Source organism: Populus nigra, chromosome 10 (assembly GCF_951802175.1).
Source record: "Populus nigra chromosome 10, ddPopNigr1.1, whole genome shotgun sequence".
NCBI classification, from domain to species: domain Eukaryota; kingdom Viridiplantae; phylum Streptophyta; class Magnoliopsida; order Malpighiales; family Salicaceae; genus Populus; species Populus nigra.
Window position 1 is genome coordinate 9,595,192 of NC_084861.1, and position 23,226 is coordinate 9,618,417.

The 23,226-nt window shown below is 35.8% G+C and overlaps 4 protein-coding genes and 1 long non-coding RNA gene across 11 annotated transcripts; 2 read left to right on the top strand and 3 right to left on the bottom strand.

Moving 5' to 3' along the window:
• Positions 1-945: 945 nt before the first annotated feature.
• Positions 946-2,071, bottom strand: LOC133706030 (uncharacterized). Of its 2 annotated transcripts, none has more exons than XM_062131538.1 (3): positions 1,660-2,071; positions 1,471-1,550; positions 946-1,382 (listed from the first exon to the last, which is right to left on the bottom strand). In XM_062131538.1, exons 1-3 carry the CDS (start codon positions 1,988-1,990, stop codon positions 1,098-1,100), a joined length of 696 nt encoding a protein of 231 aa, XP_061987522.1. In that variant the 5' UTR covers positions 1,991-2,071; the 3' UTR covers positions 946-1,097. The 2 variants fall into 2 exon arrangements, with proteins under 2 accessions (XP_061987522.1, XP_061987521.1); XM_062131537.1 differs by having other exon boundaries at positions 1,456-1,550.
• Positions 2,072-4,840: 2,769 nt separating this feature from the next.
• Positions 4,841-6,237, bottom strand: LOC133706075 (uncharacterized). Its single transcript, XM_062131599.1, has 3 exons — positions 5,851-6,237; positions 5,512-5,765; positions 4,841-5,416 (listed from the first exon to the last, which is right to left on the bottom strand). The coding sequence occupies exons 1-3, from the start codon at positions 6,007-6,009 to the stop codon at positions 5,023-5,025; spliced, it is 807 nt and encodes a 268-aa protein (XP_061987583.1). The 5' UTR covers positions 6,010-6,237; the 3' UTR covers positions 4,841-5,022.
• Positions 6,238-7,353: 1,116 nt separating this feature from the next.
• On the top strand, positions 7,354-8,964 carry LOC133704040 (uncharacterized). Its single transcript, XR_009843981.1, has 2 exons — positions 7,354-7,793; positions 8,813-8,964. It is a non-coding gene; the product is annotated as an uncharacterized LOC133704040 (long non-coding RNA).
• LOC133704038 (protein FAR1-RELATED SEQUENCE 11-like) lies at positions 8,905-12,635 on the bottom strand. 5 transcript variants are annotated; one of them, XM_062128763.1, is made up of 4 exons: positions 12,387-12,635; positions 10,764-11,734; positions 9,913-10,356; positions 8,905-9,837 (listed from the first exon to the last, which is right to left on the bottom strand). In XM_062128763.1, the coding sequence occupies exons 1-4, from the start codon at positions 12,427-12,429 to the stop codon at positions 9,022-9,024; spliced, it is 2,274 nt and encodes a 757-aa protein (XP_061984747.1). In that variant the 5' UTR covers positions 12,430-12,635; the 3' UTR covers positions 8,905-9,021. The 5 variants fall into 5 exon arrangements, with proteins under 5 accessions (XP_061984747.1, XP_061984748.1, XP_061984746.1 ...); XM_062128764.1 differs by having other exon boundaries at positions 10,764-11,757; XM_062128762.1 differs by having other exon boundaries at positions 10,764-11,767.
• A 5,624-nt stretch (positions 12,636-18,259) lies between these two features.
• Positions 18,260-23,043, top strand: LOC133704393 (uncharacterized). 2 transcript variants are annotated; one of them, XM_062129202.1, is made up of 6 exons: positions 18,260-18,504; positions 19,114-19,300; positions 19,408-19,466; positions 19,570-21,378; positions 21,773-21,923; positions 22,043-23,043. In XM_062129202.1, exons 2-6 carry the CDS (start codon positions 19,180-19,182, stop codon positions 22,708-22,710), a joined length of 2,808 nt encoding a protein of 935 aa, XP_061985186.1. In that variant the 5' UTR covers positions 18,260-18,504; positions 19,114-19,179; the 3' UTR covers positions 22,711-23,043. The 2 variants fall into 2 exon arrangements, with proteins under 2 accessions (XP_061985186.1, XP_061985185.1); XM_062129201.1 differs by having other exon boundaries at positions 18,260-18,498.
• The last annotated feature ends 183 nt before the right edge of the window (positions 23,044-23,226 follow it).

Genomic DNA, 23,226 nt, shown 5'->3' on the forward strand with positions numbered 1-23,226 from the left:
TTTAGTTTATGTATCGTGGATGTTTGCACTCGAATCCACGTGACAAACTGGGTAAATCAGTTCTTCTTCTCTGGAATGGACCACTGTCCGGGCTCTCACCCTCGGAAAAGAAAAGAAAAGAAAAGTGGAGGGACTCCAGCTGTACACAGTGCATTGCCGAAGAAAAAGCAAACACCTGACCCAGCTTGTATTGTCGAGTGTTGGCCCATGGAGCATAGCTTTGGAATCAGCTAGGTTGCCATATGATTGATTCCATCAAGGTCGTTATTAGGTCGTTAAATATGGGCCTGAAGATAGATTCCCAGATATGATTTTTTTTCCTCTCCATTTGCAGTATTTTTTTAAAAAAATATAAATGACCCAGCGGAATCGGTTGAGTTTTGTCCACGAAAAGTCCGATTCGATTATAAATTCAACTCAATTTAGGACTCGAACACACCAAATTATTAGGTTAACCCACTTGGCCATAAGAGTTGACAACTGTCAATTGTCGTCCTGAAAACTGCTGGGTTTGAATGAATTCAAACCCTTGCTAGCTTAAACCTACGCCATTCATTCTGACTTGTTGACTCCTCTAAGAAAGTCAGGGACCTTCGAGGGAGTGCAGCGAAAATTAATCCTACATTGTCATCCATTTTATTATCAGTTGTTCCCATTGAAGTTGCATTTACGAATTCGATAGTATGAACTTGGATATGCGTAACTGGTATTTTATCTTCAAGTGACAACAATGGCAGTTGAAGGTGGATAAAGGCGAGGCCCCCAGCTATGGTCCATGGCCTAACTAACAGATCCTCGCCATCATCGAAAAAGCTCAGGAACCATGTGCTTTAGCCGGTTACTGTAGCACACGGAGGAGGTCCAAAGGAATCGAGGGACCCCATTGTGTCTCCCTTAGCCATCACAGCAGGTGCCCTGAATAATGACGCACGTTACTTTTTCAAATTCACACCCCAATCTCCATCCCTTTTTCATAATTTCTCAGCAGAGTAGAATTTATCATTGATTTACAAACGATGTAACAAAACAAAAACTCCACATATGAAAGGGGAAACATCAAATTGATATGCTGCATACATGTTTAGGCAAATGCTAGGTTAAGCTAAAAGCCAGAAATCTTTGTGACGCTTTGTGGTAATCAAGTAACCTCCATGTTTTTGGCTTTTCCTCCTCACAGCAATTGCCATGCAATCAGCATTTTGGATACAGTATTCCACCACACCACCGGTGACTCTATTGCTTGCCCACATCATGATCAACCGCCATGTCATGGACCTCTTTTTCTGCCCCAAAACTAGAAGTGCCACCTCTTGTTTCTTGGCCTCTTCCACTATCAATGGACCTTTCTCTTTTCCTTCCACCACTGCAATCTCAATTTGTATCTGCAGTATGCCACATTTTATACATATATAAACAAGACAAAAAAGCTAGCAAAATTGAATTAATCATACCCACCTCAGGTCTCTTCACCTGACACATATTTTTCACAGAATTTACAAGTTCACAGGCCCTTGGAGCTCCTCTCTCCTTGCGGGTTTTTGTCCCTGTGGCTGCAGTCAAATGTTAAACCCTCCTCAGTTTAATTGTCTAAAAATACGTCTAATAATCCCATGACGAAGAAGATTTAAAAATAATAATAATAACACCATGCAGACCAACCTTGCTTAGAAGATTCTTTAGTTACATGAAGAAGAATAAGAAGATCCTGGCTTTGAACAGTGTGAGAGAGTGCCCATTGTAGAGCTCCCTGAGCTTCAATACTTGAATCGACCACTATCATGATTTTCCTACCGATTAACTCCACGGGTTTTCCCTCCGAATTCCCAGGCTTCTCCTGATCTCCAACAGCACTGTCAAGATTCTCATTGTTTTGATCATTTTTAGTAGAATTCAGATTAGGCTTGGCTTGTATAGGTGGTGAGCGGACTCTAACACGAGGCCTGATCCTGTTTAGACAGAAACCTGGTAATCTTGTGTCTATCTTGCCCATCTCCTGATATGGGGTGTTAAGAAGAAACCAGTTATTAATTATAAGAAGAAGAAGATTGTGCCAATCTTGGCCAATTGCCCGTTGCTGAACCAAATGGCTATAATTTATGCTATACTTTTCCTTTCTTTTATACATTTCTTTTGTTATTTAATCATGCTGGTCCTTCGTTTCTTTTATTTTTCACCCGTGGGGCTATTCATGAACGTGCTTGTCATGAAGCTGTAGACCCTTTGCTCTCAAATTTGACCAGCTTGCTATTTATGCAATATATTTCACAATATATGTGGCATGTTTATTGTTAATGCAAGCAATCAAATGTTTTTGCTAGTTATGTGCTTTCCACTCTTCTTTCCAACTCTAATGTTTCATAATTCCATGCCTAGTGTCTTGGCAGTATCGTTGATCAAATCAAGTGAAAGAATTTTATATTATATACGCGGGGGCGCATGATACTGCTGCTGTTGCCTGCTGGATTAATATGATTGTCGGGGTTAATTTATATATATCTTGATTAATTTTATGAGTTTTTAAATTAATAACTATATAATTAATTTTTAACAATTTTAAATTTGTAAAACTTGAACTAATAAATTATAGAACAAACCCAGAATTTTTATTGATCGCAAGCAAACCGGCTCTTGAACTATATACATACGATACCGTCCTCTTAGGTAATTATTATGAGCATTGCTCATCAGGTGAGATCATGGTAATTAGTATGCCAAGGATATTAAAGAGTCCGTCACCGACCTTAGGCAATGATCAATAAAAAGACGGGTATATATTTAGGTAGCTGGGGACAATATTGATGCAAGGTTCTGTTTTATGTAACATACCAAACTTGCCTCAAACGCTAACTGCTAGAGCTCCATCATTTCACAGAACATCGATGCATTATGAACTCATGAATCAAGCTCATGATGCAGTTTTGCAAAGTAAAACATTGTTTACCTTAGATCGAATATTAGAAGATGAATTAAAGAGGAGCCCTGGGACATGCATAGGCTTACTTTTGATCAAAGTTGACAAAAGTCTAGCATTTTCTCTCTCTCGAGCAAGCTTCAACCACCCTCACTAACTTTGTTAAGTTAATTAGACGGGGTAAGAAGTCCTTTCATTATATTGCATGTCTGCTTGTAGGATAATATCTGGAGTGGCATAGTTTTCATTTTTTGTTTTCTTCCAGTGTCTATGGTTAATTGTCAAAGTTTTCTACCATTAAAATAAGGAATTTTAGCTAATAATTATCGGTGCAAATACTCCGCTCTGTCTTTTGCTTTATTGCCTCGATCTCTTGCTGAATCCATTGCCCTTTGTCCTAATTTATTTACTTACAATTCTGTGCAGGTATTATTTATGATCTATCATGCCTTACACACCTTGTTCGAGTGCTTGTCATTCTATTGAATCAAATGAAAGCATATACTCAGGCTCGGAAAGAAAGTTGGGAATGCTCTTTACAAGATGCTGAACAACGTTGAAAATAAACTAGGTTTCAGTTTTGAAAAATAAAAAAACTGATCTAGAACCGGTGAACCAACTAAAATAAGTTGAATCAATTGACTGATTCAGTCCGTATAATAAGATTGAGTATTTATTTTTTTAGTTTAACGTGAGTGTTCGAATCAGCTTGCGCGTACCTCGATTAATTCTATGGATCCTAAAATTAGCGATCATGTAAGCCTCTAGTAGTTATTATATAAGCAATCACAGGACTCAAATTTGAGACCACATAGTTTTTCCAAGAAGCTACAATTATAGGTAATCATGTAAAATAGTGGTGCTCGGCCACATGTCATATGCATAATCATTCGTAAACAAATTAGTTGGACCAATAGGGTGGTGTGTTAATATAATATGCAGATACAGTTTTATAAACACCAAACTATTAAATTAAATGTGCTTAAGATATGATATCAAGGCTGTGATCTCTCATCCTGGGACCAAGGTCGTGCTTACGCTCGGAGAAGGTGACTCAGGTGGAGGTTTTTTCGCCTAACAATTGGGTCCTTTATAGTTTGAGCTTGAGCATGGATATGATCTATAAGTTGATGAGGTGGGCCTGGCCTGGCGTATTTCTGTCTTGTAGTAGCTAGTTTTTGGGCTCTTAATCCCGCTGGAGAAGGCCCGTGGTTTAGGAGGGCCCCATGGGCCAGTATCCCTTAGCCCAAATAATATATAATATAAATGTTCATTGCTACAAAAGGTCAACGTCTAGTATTCTTTAGATCCCCAAATAAGATGGTTGATTGTCGCTGTCCAAGAAAACTGTCATCAATCCTTCTTTTTTTTTTTTAAGATTTTTAAAAGTATTTTTTTTATTGAAACATATATTAAAAAAATTTAAAATTTTTATTTTAATATCAACACATTAAAATTAGTAAAAATATTAAAGAAAAATTAATTTTTTTTACTCTTTTATTTTTATCGATCTGATTTATTTCTCTTTCTTTTTTACTTCCTGCCTCGTGCTGCTGCTTGTTATTTAATTTTTGTTATCTTATCTCATTTAGTTTATGAATTATATACAATATTATTATGTATTTCTATTGCTTTTTTGACTTTTTTGCTTTTCAATGATTGATTTTTCCCCCCTCTTATCTACAAGGATATTCTCTTTTGCACATCAATAGTTAATATCTTTTTTTGAATTGAGCCCTGGATATATTGTCCACCAGTGCATTCATGAAAAAATATTTTATATATTTATTATCATATAACTTATTTAAATTAATAAAAACTCAATATGTTTGTGTTATATGTTTTTTATCGTTATAATTTTGTTTGATGTAGTCTCTGATAGATATATGACTTCCATATTTTTTTCCTTAAAACAACAACACATAACACTTACGAGGTTAATATCCTGTAAAATTTTAGGAGAGCATATTTACAGAATCATACCAATCATAATTTCCCGCATGCACATGTATACATTTCCTCGTGATTACTTGCCACCATAGATCCTCTAAATTCTGCCTATGGCTTTGCTAAGCAGCTAAGAGCACCAACTTACATATCCTTTTCTTGCTTTACACCAAGTGTAACTGCTTGGTGAAAGCTGGTGGATATGTGAACGATGGTTCTTGAGTCTGATTCTCTCTGGCGGCAACTGGATTTTCTCTGGCAATGGCGGTGATCATGTGATGTTGAGGTGACCTTGGCGGAGACGCGTAGAGGGCAGAGGCCTCGAGTATTTCTCGCCGAGTGTTTTCGTGCTCTTGGGACATTCTTTGTGCACGCAATGCTGTCAAGTATAATCCAGAAGCAAAGAAGACTGTCAACAATGCAAATATTCCTGCAGCAGAGAACAAGCCTTCTTTAATGATGAGACAGTTCGGCCTTGGTCTAGACCAATTCTTCAAATGCCCTGATTCCACACCCAGCCCAATTAACAACAAGATTTCTCCAACAGCAAAGCATATCCTGTTAAAATCGTGTTCATCAATGGTTGACATAATTAGCAAGAGTTAAGATGACTGATAATTGCAAAACTTGAAGCAAAAATTGGCTGATCATACCAGGTTGTAACAAAGAAAAATCCTGCCTGCCTTGTGATGCTCTTGGCACAAGCAGAATTAGCGTCCCAAGCAACTAGAGCCGGAGGCGGTGCTTTGCTCACTGCAATTAACATGTACATATGTTCCACCACCATGGCAACTGCCAGTACTACAAATGCAATAGCAGAACACAAAAATGGTGTCCTGCCACTCCCACTATATATACATTGAGAATCGTCATCAATTTCTTTACTATCAGAGTTCACCCATGTCACCTACAAAACCATGCCCCACGAGGTTAAATGTCAAATATCGCTCTCAAGTAATGTGCAGTGCAAAGATATCTTCATTAAGGGTTACCTGGGAACGAGTGGCTTCAGCTATAAGGCAAAGAATGAAGCAAAATAGGCCACAAGCTATGGTAAAAACCACGAGGAAGGCAGCTGTGTTGCTACCCAAATCCGTACTTCCAGGACTTGGTGCAATATCGGCATGTGTGACTGCTCTTGTTTTTGGCATGGTTGATTCCAAGATGATTGCAATTCATGCAGGTTCAAGAGGATGAAGAAGAAAATAAGAACTGCATTTTTAAAATTCATTTCATAAAGAGGACAGTAGAATGCAGAATAGCTTGGAGCAAAGGTTGCTTAAAGGCCAAAGATTCTCAGGTTCTGGCCTTTAGTGTTAAGTATTCACACAAGAATAGTTGGCTCTAAAAGATTTTGCTTCAAAGCTAATTAAATTTTGCTCGATAAAAATAAGGGCGTTTGCTAATTCTCCCCTTTGAGTCTTCTTTAGCCCAAAGTGCATTTATCCGCTCTTCTTTTCTAGACCTTTGGCTCAAGGTGGATTTCGGTGTTCTGTTGATTTATTTATGCAGCTCATCCAGAGCCGGTGTGAAACATTTCCAGCGTCGAAAAGTTTCGAACGGCGTTAGCATTCACTTCAATCCAATGATCAGAAAATCTAATCTTAACAAATGAGGTTTTTTAGTTCGAACGGAAGGAGTAGTCCTTAAGGAACACATCAGATGCAAAATGATGCTGGCATATTGTACAGTTCATTACTATAAAGATAGGCATCCCATCAGATTCTTTGAGCTCAAGACTTTACTTAAAGGCAAGCCTGTTGATCAATCTCGGTCCAATAAAGGTTCTATGATTTTTAGTATGTGATGTACAAACCATGAAGGGATGGTTATGCGTGACAAAGAAAAGTGAAAAAGAAAATAAATGGACGGCTAATATATATTCTTGGTCCCTAAACTATTGAGGGTTGACATCGCAAGGTTTCTTATTGTAAACATCAAAGTAGAAGAAGTATCTTGCTGGCTGGAAAAAAACACAGAAGTGGAAGGAACAGATGACAGAAGACGGTATGTAGAGAAATTTGGATGGCTGTTTCGGCCTTATAATTTGGTTAGAGTACTAGCCTTGGTCCGACCCCTGGACCAGTATAACGGGGAAGAGTCCGGTGATTCTGAAATCACCAGAAACCGGTGAGTCAAAAGGATTGTATAATTGACTCGAAGTGGAATCTGCACGTTTTCTTTTGATTCAAATTCCTTCCATAAAAAGATGGTGCTTAATCACACTCAACTTGTCGAGGTATGCACTTCCCATGGTGTTTCCCTTTATGTTGTTTTCATTTGCTCACAAACGGCAGAAATTGAATGGCCCTTCCCGATTGTTCAACAAAATATCTTTTCAACAATCAACTATGAAGTGCATGTTAAAAGAGCACCTCGTCAGTACTCTCTGAGAACTTTCAGAGCCAAGAAACAACGGCTGGATAATTGCCTTGGTGCATCTTCATTTGCGTAACTCGGAAGATAAAGGAGACTTATTCCATGGGTAAGAATTTTTAATTGGAGATTCTTTCTGCACCCCGCAAATATGGCTTCTCCCTCGCCCCCCACTTATTTCCAACATATTCCTTTATTAGCTTCCCATAGATTTTTTTTATATATCATCAATTCATGTATAAAACTTGAAAACACTCACCAATCTTGTTGCCTAACCAGTCCCACAGTCCTCCATTTCAAATCTGCATCCTGGAGGAGATGTCTTCTGAGAAAGCCAATGTTGGTGATCTCAATGCTTCCACCAGCAACAAACAAGCTATTCTTCCAAACAAAACGCCTAGCACAAGCAACTCTAATTTTGAGAAAGTACTTGCACAGAGAGCACTTTTTGGATCGAGGAATTATCGCACTAGGGGAAGAAAAATCAAGAACAATGGTGCTAACTTGTTGCCGAGCAGGCTAAGCAAGGTTTCTTTGGCTGATGATTCGTCCGACTAAGGTATATCTGTTTATGTACTGTTTCGATTGTAGAAATATCTACTTTAGGGATGCAGAAGCACTAGATTGTATGGTGATGTGTAGAAAAGAGAAACACAACGTATAATATCATAGGATCTCAAACATGTGTAAAGCAGATGTTTTGGTGTACAGTAAAAAAAATTAATAAAGGTAATTATCACAATAAGAACAAGATCAAATCACTCTAAATACATGAAACTTTAAGGAGTTCGGAAAGACATCTAACTTGCTCTTACCAGGACAGTTTTACGACGGGTATATTATCACCAGCATGGCTTGCAGTGTGAAATAAAAAAAAACCAATTGTGCAAAATTTTATGCTCAATTGTTGTAAAATTATGCAAGTACGTAAAGCATATGGGAAAGCAAGATTTTGGTTCCCCTGTGGCTCATCGAGTAAACCTGTATTTGCATATTTAACTGTTCAGATGTAACCAACTTTACCAACATAAGCAACAAAGGGAATAGGGAAACAAGGTCAAATTTATGATGTTAACACTGTCGATGAAAATAATAGCAACGATCAACCAAGAAAGTGAATCATCAAAAAACAAAATGAAAGCAGCATGCAAGGCATCTGCAATAATTAGATGAATAAACGGGGATGCAAATTAGGCAATCGATTTGAAGGAACATGACTTCTTATTAAAAATATTCTCAACAAATGAAACATAAAAGCTTCTCCTGTCCAAATAATCAAGTTCGTAGATCCATACCTGTGCTCAAGTATTCTGAACCCAGAGACATTTGATTTCCTAATTTTCCAGCGAATAAAGTTTCATTTGGTTGTGAAGTTTGAGAATAAAACAATGATCAGAAAATACCTCAAAATCGAATCAGAAGGGATAAAAATAGAAGCCTTTTTTCATAGATGGGGCTTTTAGAAATGGGGATATCCAAATATTTTATAACCCGTCTTGTAGGAATTCACTCTAGCACATACTCAACTTGCTTAAGAATGCCATGATTTTAAGTTAAAGAAATGGAATTCTTTCGCAGGCTTGACTAATCATGAGATGTGACCGTGGACATGCTACATCTTCAACGAATGTAAAAACCCTTCAACAATGCATAGATGTTTTCGCGAGAGAGAAATCAAATTTTTGCAATGTAAAATTTGGAAGAATAAATGAACTGTTTTTAGAAACGAACACCAACAACTGTGATCTGATTGTTTCTACCAAAACTACTATCTCCAGTATCTTAATCTACAAGTATCCTAGAGTAGTGCCATTCATTTGTTCGCTTCTCGTCATTGGACAATCTGTTGCATCATGTCCAAAATGCCCACAGCAAGGACCAGAATGATGCCTTCTTTTTCTAGAAATATCAACTCCAACTCTGGGCTGTCTATCTTTTAGCTTCGCTAGAGTGATTGGATCATCAGGATTCTCAATAGTAAAGTTACCTATTCCACCAGAATCTTCTACCTCTGTTAAAATCAGGGAGTCTGGTGGGCAGTTGTATGCACTTTCACCGTGTGTCTGTGTAGGAAGGTCCCTAATATGTGATAATACCATGGAAATTTGCTCGCAAGCAACATCAAGGCGTTCCTCTGTTTCAACCGATTCTGCCATAAGTGTAGAAGCCATGGATTCCAGTAACTGGATTTTCTCAGAATGCATCCTTGAAGTGGAAGATGAACTAACACACTGCCATCGAGTGGGTAGATAGTTGTCTGGTATTTGGAAACAGTTATTGGTTGACAGAACACGAAGAACATGTCTGCAGAGGATGCCTGAATATTCAAACCAACTGCAGCTACAGCTGATATGCCCTTGACAAGGATCCCAAATGACTTTGCAGCCACCACTAATCTGAGTATGGTGTCTGACTTGAAAACAATACTCATCTACTGGAAAAGATGCATACTGTGGAGCTAACACGAGCTCTTCCTGGAATTTACCAAAGGCATGTGGAGTAAGAACAGAAGCTGCATGTGATTCAATGGGTGAACCTGTTTTCAGGTAAACTTTATGCAGCTTTTGTGGCAACTCTGGCTTGAAATCAACAATATCAGCCAGCTGCAAAGGCGATAATAGACAAGTTAGGCTATTGAAATTAATAAAAGGAAAGGAAACAGAAGATAATGTACTCACTTCATCTACAAAATAATCTAGCCGAGACTGTGCACTCAAAAATCGCTGAATGAAAGCAGTAATTGAGCCAGACTGACATATATCCATCGTTCCTCCAAAGAAGTAATTCCTCAAAAATGATGATGCCCAAAATGAACGAAATGCATATAAACTAGTTATGTGCTTATTTGCATGAAGCTCATATTTCTCAACCATTTCACTCCATCCTTCCTCAAAATCTTGTACAGATTCCAGATTGTAGAGTCGAAGAAACTCAGCTTTCCAGTCATCATAACATGATCCAAGCAGTATAGAAAACCAATCTGAGAACTTTGAAATGATGTGCCATATGCAAAAGGCATGTTTAGTGTCAGGCATTTCAATAGCAATAGCCTCTTTCAACCACATGTTCTGGTCAGTTAATATGGTTTGGGGAGCCTTTCCATTCATGAAGTTCACAAATGCCTACATAAACATCAGGAATATTAGGTACAGCTCAAAACCAAGAAACAATCAGAACTTCATGAGAGAAAGGGCGGAAAGAACACCATGATTATAAGGACAGCATGATGGCAGGGTCATCTGTAATTGATCATGAATATAGCCCACAGAGGATCTCATCAAAATCTAATAGGTAATGCATCAAAATGCAATGGGAGTTGGAACAGACATTCCTAAACAAAATCACATGAGAATTCTTTCTCTTGTCTTTAAAGCTTTATTTGGCATCTCAGTCAAAAGTAAGCTCTACATTGGAAGGTAAGCCAAGATGAAAAAGCTTGTGATTCTGAGATATCCACTTGGCTCTCATGTGACAAGCTAGTAACTGGGCTATAAAAAAAATGGCCATCCTCAGATCAACAGATACATACCTTCAATGCCCAAGAAAAAGATTCCATATTTTCTTCACGCAGAAGTACACAACTGAAAAAACAAGTCATCCCATGATTATCTACTCCAACCCAAATGCCTAACCACATGTCATAGGCATCCAGATGGTGGGTTGTGTCAAAAACCACTGCATCACCGAATGCCTCGTATAATCGAACAGATGAAGCATAAGACCATGCAATATGCTCTAGCCTGTTGTTGCAATCAATTTTGAAATCATATTTGAAGTTGTGATCTTCATCTTTCAGTTTCTTGCACATTGCAATAAGATCAATCGCATCATTGTCTTGATTAACATTTCTGAAAGACAGTAGTAGGTTTCTCACATCTATTTCTGTATATGGCAAGCATCCCAGCTTCACACCTTTCTCTAGCTCCATTAATCGTAACATCTGTCGCGCCGACATTCCAGCTTTTGCAAAAATGCAAATGCGACTCTTGTCATCTGGAGAAATGGTGCAAGAGGCAGGAAGGAGGTGCGCTTCATTCAATTTGAACATTTCATGGTTGTGGATATTGCTAAAGCCCGTAACACGCCATTCAGGGACATCAAAATCTGCCCGCTTCACAATACGCATAAGTGCTTGGCAGCCACAACGTGATGACTTGCGATTCCTTTGCATCTTTCCATCTTCAGATAGTTTCATCTGTGGATAGCCACCACGATGGCAGGTGAAATCCCTTCTCGTGACTCCTCGACCAACTCCATCCTTTCCACGAGTACGGTGACGCCTAATTGAAAAACCACATTGCTTTGCAAAACTGCAATAAAATTCATAAGCAGCATCTTGGGATGCAAACCTTTGGCCAATGAAAGGGACAAGGTTTACTGAAGTCTGTCGTAACAATATCGCGTCTTCAGGTGTTTCTTCCGTGGTGCCCTTATCATCTTGAGATATATCTGTCCCATCCTCAGAAGACCCCATCACCATATTTGTTCCCTCTGACATTCCTAACCAATTTTTACAATCAGACCTGCGAGCAACTGTTGGTAAACTTAAAATCCAGCCACTTAATTAGACATGTGAAACAACTCGCACTTATTATCTTTTTTTCTTTGTACATTTTAACTAAGATTTCACACAACCAGAATTCGCAACGGCAGGCAGTTCACATTATATCACTCGTCAAATTAAGCTGTTTAGATTTCATATTTTCACGAACCCTTGTTGGTTCCACTGCAATATTTCCTAGTAAGTGCATTCATTAGCGCATCATAGCCTACCTAAAAACAATTAATGCATATGCACTGATACAAATGCGGGCACATAGTTTTTATGAGACATTGCTATTCCTTGAAGACAAAAATGGGAAAGAACAACAGTTAAAATAGATCAAAGCCCTTTTTTAGAGCTCAGAATTATGGATGAACCTCATAACATTCAAAAATTCATATTCGATCCCAGCAAAAACGTTTCTCCAAAAGTCCTCAATAAAATCACAGCCAACCCGCCTTGATTAATTAAATAAAGCAAGTAAAAAAGACAATATTGTGATGTACAGAAATCAAATAAAAGTAGATGTGTATACATACCGGGGTTTGGATTTGGTAGTATTTTAACGGTCAATAACGAACCTGGAATTCAAAAGAAAGACAAAGGTACCTGAAAGTGGCGGGTGATTAAACGGAAGGGGAGCAGAGCGCATCCCATGGAGAACGATAACTATTCACAGGGGAGATTGCTATTGTACGCCGTCATGATACATGGTATTGTCCAACGCCACAGCATGATTTCTGGCCGTTGGATCGAAACGTTTGGGTTTTGATTTTGTCATGTAGGGTAGGGATTAGTAGGGCCCTCCCTCATTTGCTGAGATTTGCGCAAGAAATCAACTCAAGCAATCAGAGGCTTGCACTGTGTTTTTGACCTGTGGGTTTCGCTTTTCATAACCCAGGTGGGTGGCGTACGTTAGACTGGACCATGATTGAAGTGTTTGGGCTTCAAATGTTGGAATTCGTTAGATCCACGGGCGGGCCGGTATTTGAATTGATAACAATGGATCGATGGCCACCCAAATAAAGTATTATGGGTCTGTTCAGCCTTTTTCGCTCCCTCTTTTGTAAAATTAATGAAAAGTATATATCCATTATTATTATTATTATTATTATTATTATTGTGAATTGATAACAATGGATCGATGGCCAACCAACTTACCGAATTGTTTCATTTATTATTTTGATACATTAATATTAAAAAAATTATTTTAATATATTTTAAAATAAAAATATTTCAAAAAATAATATTTATTATAATTCTAAACACGATCTCAGCTTAAAGAAGAATACGCAATTATCAATTGGAAACTTAAAGCATGTTTAGGAACACGGTTCAATCCGTGTTCCCAAAAAATTTGAATTTTTTTTTGTTAAAATTTAATATAGTTTGTATATTTTAGATCGTTTTGATGTGCTGATGTCAAAAATAATTTTTAAAAAATAAAAAAACATCATTAACATACATTTTAATATGAAAAGCTATTTGAAAAACTACTCGCAACCACACTATCAAACAACCTCATAATCTATACAGCTTAAGATTTTGGAAGTATGTACCTGTAAAAAATGGAAGTAATGAAATAGGTATTTACCAATATTACCCTTATGGATTGGGGATGCCTGCTTGCGTGGGTATAGATATTTCCTTTTTCTTTGATTTGTTTTTCAAAATAAATTAGATTCCTTTCTTCCAAGTTGTGTTTGGTATAAGGAGGGAAATTTAAATAATAAAATGTTAAAAAATAATTTAGTGATTAATTTAATGGTAACTATTATCCGTCCTTGATAATTTCTCACAGGGATAAATTTTAACCTCCAGTGACCACTTGTAAAACACAGCTGAAGTTATATAATCTCAAGAAAAAAGAAAAAAAAAAAAGAAATTTCTATGAATATAGTCCGAACATGGGTGGTCCACGGAGTCATGGGTATTATAGTCTTGATGTAGGAAATAAGAGTCCAAATAACCTCCGTAACACAGACCTTGGGAACTTTAAAATCGCAACCTTCCAAGCGAAAAGCCCATGACCACGCGTGGGGAAACTGTAATTATGCGCGTTTACGTGACGGAATCTGTGTTTGTTTTTACAGTATAACTGTACTTCTTAAGAAAAAAACTTCAATTTTTTTATTTCAAATTAATTTTATTTTTGTTTTTACTTGTTAAAATTAAAAATAAAATAAATTATTATATTAATATATTTTTAATTAAAAAAACATTTTAAAAAACAATTGAAACACTTTATTAAAAAAAAAGCCCTGCTGCAAGGGGATAAAAAAAATTTAGATACAATCTGAAAGCCATAAGATGAAGTCATCCAAATTGAATGGTCTGACTTCCTCGACAAGATGCAAATTAATAGTCTCAAAAAAATGTTCATTCTTCTTGGGTACATATTGTTTTTGCATTGAAACTGTATTTGAAAGTATTTTAAAAAATATATTTGGCTGGAGAAAATTATTAAGTTGGTGTTTTTTAGTATTTTTTTTATGATTTTGATATATTAATGTTGAAAAAAATTATTTTAATATATTTATAAATAACAAATACTTTTAAAAAATATTTTACGCTATCATATAAATCTTCACCTTGTTTTGAAAGATTCAACAATAAACCCTGGAGCCACTTTTTAATGTTTCATCGCAGCAAGGAAGAGTCAAACCTCAGTCAATGAACATGAGCGGTGTAGATGCAATTTCTCAAGTCAACAACCGAATTTAGATTATCAGACGACTTTGGTCTCGATAAATAGCTGCTTTTGCTTGTTTTAATCACTAATACGTGGGACCAGTCCCAGACATATTTTCGTTTATTGAAAGTCGTGATTAGAATAAATTTCATTGTTTTGCTTTATTCCAAACAGTTACTGTGCAGCCTAAAATGAGGGGTGTTTGTCCCGCGTTTCCACTGGTGTTCCGTGCGTGTGTATATATATCTGTTTTGATTTGTTAATGTAGAAATAAATTTTTAAAAATAAAATAATATTAATTTAATATAATTTTAAGGAAAAAAAAAACTATTTTATATGCGACCTTTTAGATCAATACCATTTGCGCCATAAATATCATGGGATTGCAGTTGCAGTAAAAGAGAGCCACCATTTTAGTTGCATCATATATTTTTTATTTATAAGTATATTAAAATAATATTTTTTTATTTTTTAAAAATTATTTTTAACATCAGTATATTAAAATGATCTAAAAATATTTAAAAAATATTAATTTAAAATAAAACTAAAATATTTTTTTAAAACACTTTTAAAATAAGTAGGGTATAAAATATAAAAACAAATAGGGTATAACGATCCAAATGGATGTGCTACTTTTTTCACAAGCTACCGTCAAGGAAATTACATCGACGCTACGCTAACTCATTCCCGTTGATTAAGGAGTAAATAGTTGGCCCACAAGGGTGTGAAGCACAATTGTTGCAGCTGATTCTGAAACAAGCACCACAGTTAAAGATTTTATTTTTTTGGGGTGCTGGATTGTTAAATTGATAAACGTAAAAATAAATCTAGTTTACAGTTGAGACGAGATGGATTCAAATTACAGAGAAAAGGCCAGCACTTGTTTTTTTCCAATTAGTTTTGCTTTGGAAAAAATAATGAACACAAGCGGATTCATTATTGCATCTAATTATATGTTTGTTTTTATTTTTTAAAAATATATTTTAAAAAAATAAAATTTTTAATTTTTTTATTTTAAATCAATATTTTTTTGATATTTTTAAATCATTTTAAAATATTAATATTACAAATAAAAACACTTTAAAAAGTAACTATCACCATACTTACAAACACCCTCGTTGTATTTTTTATTTGTCCTCTTAAACTTGGATGTATATCTCTTTTTTAATTTGGGATGTTAGGAGTATACTTAAACGGTGATTGAAAAAGTGATAATTATTGTTTTTTAATTTTTTTTAATACTTCACAATTAATTGTATTTATTTTTTAAATATTATTTTTTTAAATCAGAACAATTCCAAAATATAAAAAAAAAATGAATTTTAATCAACAATCTCAAGACCTCTATAAATTGATAAAATAACAGCGCAAAACACCCTCTCTCTTTTTCGTTTGCCATGATGAGTAATGACTACGAGCACCAGCTAAATAACAGTAATTTCTTGTCACTTTTATTCACCGGTCGATATATAATATTGTGAGCACACATGCTTGTCGATTTGTTCAGTAAAAAACCTTACCATTGACTACTGAAAGTGTTGATGAATAATGAGGCACGTTAATCCTGCAATCCCGCTATCTTTACTCTTTATTTGCTCTCATTCTCGAGCCTGAACCTGTTTATTATATTAACCCTCCCACATAGTTTCATGCTCATTTTAACATTCCTCTCGTTTGTGTGTGGGCTGTGTTGTCTAAAAACTCAACAATTAAAAAATATATATTTAGTTTATAATAACATAAACATGTAAAAATATAGTAATTATTATAAAAATCTATAATCTAGTATGCATACCAAGAATATATTCAAATTTTTGTTTGATTTTAAATCAAATTCCTCGTATGAATATTAATAAATAAAATACCTATGTTTAAATTAAAAATAAAATAGATACTTATCTATTGAATTACTTTAAAATTGATAGACTTTCTTGTTATTGATTATCAATTGTTTGTTATTCAAACTTTATCACTCGTAACTTGATGTAAAAAAGGTTTATTTATAAGTTTTTTAGAATTCTAACAATACCATCTTATTTAATTGCATTTATAAACAAGGGTAAATGCACTCAAATAAATTATATTTAATATTTTTTTACAAAAACTGAATCTAAATTTTATAACATAGAGAAATAGTAGAAAAACAAATATAATAAAAACCAATAACAAGTGGAGAAAGAATTCAATAAATTTTATCATCCCTTTCCACTCGTACAAGACACTTGTTTACAGGACTTAGAAACCAAAATATTAACATTTAGTATTCATGAATATTTATAATTTATAGATATTTATTCAGTTAATGAATTATTTATAATTCATTAATACTAAGTAATGAATGTTCACAATATATGAATTCCTCATAGTTCATAAATATCCATAATTCATGAAACGTATTCATGAATACATTTATCTTCATAATATAATTAATATATTGGTTTATATATTAAAAAAATTTAGAGATTAAAAATAAATTATTAATCAAACTGATATCTAATAAAAAAAATAATTTTTATTAATCAAATTCTAGCGTAAACTTATGAGTCCATGATTTCATAATCTACCGTTACAAAATTATTTTAAGTTTGAAACTTTTACCATTTAAAAATTTATTGAGAATAATTTTTCATTAACATTTCATTAATTTCTTAGAACACTTTAGTATTTAATGTTTAAATATTTATGTGAAATCAAAAGGTCCAATATGATTTTAACTTGAAATACAAGCGAACCTCGTATATAATAAATTTACAGCATGTTTCATAAACCAATTCAATCAGTTTAAACACCTGTGATATTTATATAATAGCAAGATTAAGTATTTCTCGTTTTGAATTTTAAATATTCGGCCAATATCTCTAATTTTTTTCACCTTCAAGGAAGGAGATTTCGAACTTCATTTCATGTTCAAAAGAAAAAAAACAAATATTAAATCCTTCCATCTTAACAAGAAACGGACAAACTCTAGTTACGAATAAATATTGGAAAATAATTATCTCTTTCATTGTAATATATCTTTCATGAAATTCATTGTCTAAAAAAAAAATACACTTCTATTTCCTACAAGCAAGCAGACACCTAATTAAATTCATATATGAAATGAAATATATAGTTGGTGGTTAATAGTAAGAGCCTAAAATTAAAAGATTTAATTTTTTTTGTAGTTTTAGCTTCAAGTCATGTGGTTATTAATATGATGACCACTAAAAGTTTACATGGTCATTAATTTCAGCGTTCGTGAGATTAGTTAAGATACACTCAAGATAATCCGGACACTTACATTAATTTTTTTTTAAAAAATTGATATCCGAAATGGCAATACAGAAAATAAACCAACATGTGAACCGACACATCCCTCAAAAAAATGTCACGAGGTAAATATATGAGTAACATACGATAATTCACCTCCCCTTGATGGATCTGGAGCCCCCTCTTGCAGATCCGTCTTCCAGTACTTGACTTTTCGAAACCTTGCTGGCATCCCCTCTCAGTGCATACTTTTTCTCTACACCAATAATCGCCGATTGGCACGTGTTTTAAAGAGCCACGTCTCTATTGATCACTGGAATCCTTTACTTATCCTGTACATCTGGTTCTTACTTTATCATAGCCTTCAAATGATGAGTCACTCAAACTGAGTTGCCCGTTTAGAAATTTGAAATCACTCCCTCCCCGAAAAAAAGAGACGTTATAACTTTCTTTTTTATTTTTTTTAACTATTCAAATAATAACAACAGCAATAATAATAATAATTATTATTATTGTTTTTTTTTTTTAAAAAAATAACATAGGCTAATGCTCTTGAAGTTGTCTGTCCATTTATTCCATTTGAACTGCACACACCACCGATGAGAAAGACACAATCTTTCACTCTCCCAGTCTCCCATTAATCTCTGCAAAATCATTCGTGACTTCTCTCTCTCACTGAAACTTTACACTCTCAGGAGATTTGCTTGCTTTTGAAGAAGGGAACAGAAGGGTGCAAGGACTTTTAGCTGATACACATCATCACTCCCTCGTTGCTTTCATGTAAAGGTTTTTTTTTTTTTTTTCAAGTTTCAAACTCCGGAGACCCTTTTAGATATAATTGGATTGGGTCAGGAATTTTTTTTTAAGATAATAAGTGAAAATAATCTCTGGGTTTTGTTTGGTTAATCTAAAGTCTTAATCTTTATAGCATCTTTTGTTATAATTAGATTGAATTAGGAGATTATAGACTATGTGTTGAACATAACCAGTGAAAGTGTTTCGTGGGTTCTATTTATTTAGCTGAAAGTCCTAATCTTTGTTATGATGGTATGTTTTTGCTGAGAAAATTGCAGCTCATTGAAATTTGAATCTAAGCTAGAACAGTGTACCATTTGCTTGAAATATTTGGGTCTTAGTTCAGAAACATAGGTTTATATAAATGGACTGTTATGGATAATTATAACCAAATATGAATTTTAGTTTTAAGATTTAGTAATTTTATTGCTATATGAATGAGCTTCCTTAATCTTAATTTTATTTCTCACTTGTTTAATGAGTTTTACTTTTCCCTATGATTTGAAGTGTCCATATGAAAGTGTAAATTATTCGTGGAAAGCATTAAGGAATGCAATTTAGTCGGGGATTAAACCATGTTTCATTCTCATCAAATTGCAGGTGTGGACTTCTATTTTTTTCCACTTATAGATGCTGAAGAGGGATTGATCTTTTTATATTAAGAAAATGGGAATTGAGAAAGAAGGTTCTAAAAGTGGAGGAGGATACGTGGGTGGTTTTTTTCAGCTGTTTGATTGGACTGCAAAATCTAGGAAAAAGTTGTTTTCAAGCAAGTCAGATTTACCACGTATAAGTTTCTCTTTCCTTACATCCTACATCTTCATGTATAGATTAGTCTCTTCTATGGTTGGTTATGGATTTGCCAATGACTCGGCTTCATCTGACTCTTTGTAGAGCGTTCAAAACAAGGAAAGAGAAGTGATGGGAGCTTGCCAATGACTCGGCTTCATCTGGTGGGTTGTGGACTTAAGGCCATTTGTTAATCTTTTGTTGCTTATCTTGTTATTCAATTTTTTGAGATGATGATGTATCTAATAGTTGTAATTACATTTGCAGATGGATGATGATGAAAATGGAGCAGGGTCGGGTGTTAGAGGGGGCAGTGATTATAGCTGTGCTTCATCGGTAACTGATGATGATGGATATGGAGCTAGGGCCCCTGGGGTAGTAGCCAGGCTCATGGGATTGGACTCCATACCAACATCTAATTTATCAGAGCCCAATTCTACACCTTTTTTTGACACTCAATCTCTTCGAGATGCTTCTCGTGGCAGGAGAAATTTTGATTACTACCAGGATCATCAAATCGCATACTCAGGAAATCTGCTTGATAAGGAGGATGGCCCTCCTAGAAACTTTGAGGAGTCTAAGCCTCAGAAGGTCCTGAGCAGGCCTATTGAAAAGTTTAAAACTGAAATCCTGCCTCCTAAGTCGGCCAAATCGATTCCAATTACCCACCATAAACTTTTATCTCCAATCAAGAGTCCTGGTTTCATTCCGAACAAAACTGCTGCTCACATAATGGAAGCAGCTGCAAAAATTATTGAGCCTGGTCCCCAAGCAGCAGCCAAACCCAAAATGCCTGCTGTTGGGTCTTCTTCAGTACCACTGAAAGTTCGGGATCTTAAAGAAAAACTGGAGGTTGCTCAGAAAATGCCTCTGGCTGGGTCCTCTTCAGCAGCCTTGAGAACTCGAGAACCAAAAGAGAAAGTGGAAGTTTCTCATAAAACTTTGAGACTTGCAGAAACTTCTCGAAGACCAGCTGAGTCAAATGCTGCCAAGCATCTAAAGGGGCAGTCTTTGAACAAAAGCTGGAATGGATCAGATGATACATCTTGCAGGGCTTTTTCTGAGACTGATGAAGGTTCTTCTAGCTCAAAGACCAAGGGAAAGTCTATCTCACTTGCAATCCAAGCAAAGGTCAATGTTCAGAGAAGAGAAGGTTTGAATTCAAGTAGCAGTCATGGCTTTGTAGGCCAGAAAGAACTGAGAGAGGTTTCATCAAGCCAGTCCTTCAAGTGCCAACCTAATGTCCAAAAGAGTTTGCAAAAAAGATCTCCAATACACAATACATCTGGTGTGCTTAGGCAGAATAACCAGAAACAAAATTGCATAATGGATAAAGACAAATTGCCTTCAAAGCCCTTGGTTTCCAACCTGCAGGGTAAAAGAGTTCTGTCTGGGAATCCTCCTGTGAGGCACAAAACTTCTGGTAAGCCTTTTGGCTCCAAAAATGGATCCAGGAAGCTCGACATGGATTTGAGAGAAGGCCAGAAGGGGAATTCTAACTATAGTACGGTGAATAATCCCAGGAAGAAGCGATCAATTGATGGAAATTTGCATGCTGAGAAAAACCAGGTTGTTGATAACAAGCTGATTGACAGAAATCGGAAGGCTGTTGAACCTACTCCAGTTATTGACAGGCACTTTAGGTGGGCAGAAGAAAGCAAAAGGAAAGGCATGGATGTTGTCTCGTTTACATTCACAGCCCCCTTGACACGGTCTATGCCTGGTTCAGAAACACCTACTCAGGCTGTACAGAAAAATAGTGGTTCTTGTATGGATAATTGTAGCAAGAGATTGTTGCTTGACACAGATAGTATGAAGCTATCTTCAGTGGGATATAATGTGATAGGAGGGGATGCTTTGAGTTCTCTTTTGGAACAAAAGTTAAGGGAATTGACTAAAGGTGTCGAGTCTTCTAGTTCTATATCCACTTTTAGTTCAAGCGGCGCTGCACCAAGTTTCCATGATAACAAGGATCAAAGTGTCTCATGCATAGATAAATCAGATAGCTGCTATGATTCTCCCTCTCCCTTATTCTTCACTGATCCTGCAGCTCTCAGATTGAAACGCATTTTTCAGGTGCACATTTCTGAATTTCCTATAAGAAGAAAGTCCAACATTACCAATTATGTGTGTGTGTGTAAAAGTTTAATGAAGACATCTTGCTAGGCACAAGAAATTTTGTTTAGTTTTCAGTATATGATAAAAATGGTTTTAGGTGCTTATTTTAAATGCCGCTGCTATGAATCTCAAAATGAGAAAATTCTACAGATAGTATTTTAGATTTTGTGGAGCTGGCACTTTGAAAAATGCTATTTTAGATCTTCTAATGTTTTATGCACTCTCCACCAGTTGGTTGCTCCCCCCCTCTTCTCGTTATTAATCTGGTTGGTTAACGTAGTTTCAAAGGTTAATATTGCCAACTTTGGCACTATTTCATGTGCGGGTAGTTGATGCAACTGTTGAATATCAGGGAGTTGATGAGATGGACTGTAACAGCAAATCAAATGATTCCAGACAGCTGCTTGATTGTAGACGTCCTAGTCCAGTCTCTGTTCTTGAACATTCTTTTTCAACTGAAAGTAGCAGCTCTTTGGACAGTATGGATAGTTGCAGCACAGAAGGTAAGGGCAGTGCATTTCTCAATCTTTAATTACATGTACTTTTATTTTTAGTCGTTCAGAATTTCATAAGGGTACCAGTTGATGCCAACAAGGCTAAAATGATGGCAATATAATTTCAGGGAACAAGCATTGTTCATCCATTCAAACCCAGGAAGTTCTTAGTTTGAGCTCTACAAAGAGGGTTCATTTTGTAGATGCTGACATGGAGTTATCAGATTCTGCTTCTTCAACATCAACTGGAACAGTGGCTAGAAAACATTCAAACATGTTAGCTGTGACAGGCCTTGTGAGATCAAAAAAGTGGGAAGTACAATATGTGGAGAAGATACTATGCAATATCGAATCGATGTTTCAGGACTTGGCATTAGGTCGGGCTTCCGAGATCATAAACCCTCATCTCTTCCATCAGCTGGAAAGGAAAAAAAGTATGCTTGAAAGTGATGATGTTGATGGTAGGCTAGAGCGGAAAGTATTATTTGATTGTGCAAGTGAATGCTTGAATTTGAGATGCAGACGATATGTTGGTGGTGGATACAAAGCGTGGGTGAAAGGGACAACAATGGTGAGAAGAAAGGAATGGCTAGCCGAAGATATGTACAAGGAGATCTCTGAATGGAGCAGGATGGGGGATTGTATGGTGGATGAACTTGTAGACAAGGACATGAGCAGTCAGTATGGAAGGTGGCTGGACTTTGAAGTAGATGCATATGCACTTGGAGTGGAGTTTGAAAACCAAATATTTAATTCATTGGTTAATGAAGTGGTTGCTGATATCTTGCGGTTTTGATGCCAATAGCAGGGAGATAATATTCGGTGCAGAGAGATTGGGGAAATTGTATGGTGGCTGTGCTTGTGGAGAACAAACACCTAGTGGTTGTGCTTCGTTAGAATTGTACGAGGGAGATCCCCAAGTGTGTTTTTCTTGGGATGTTCATAAGATTCTTAATTATTTGCTTCATTTATTGGCTTGTGAATCGATGAGAGTGCTCATAACTTGTAGATCGAGGATTGGAGGAGCCAGCTTATGAATGTTCAGGCTATAAATACATAAAATGTGAACTCTGGTTCAACTGAGACCATCACTTGAGCTCCATTTTATAAAACCAATTCTCTTATTCCACTGATCAGTCTATGAAGTTTTTCTGCTACAAGACAAGTGCATGAACTTTGTAAAGTCTTCTAATTAAGCATCTAGTTTTGTATTTTATCAATGAAATGCGTATCTCAGGAAACGCTCGTTCTGTGGAGGTATAAAGCGCGGGTACTTGCTAATCCTTGAGAAAACTCAGGAGATGTTGAAGCA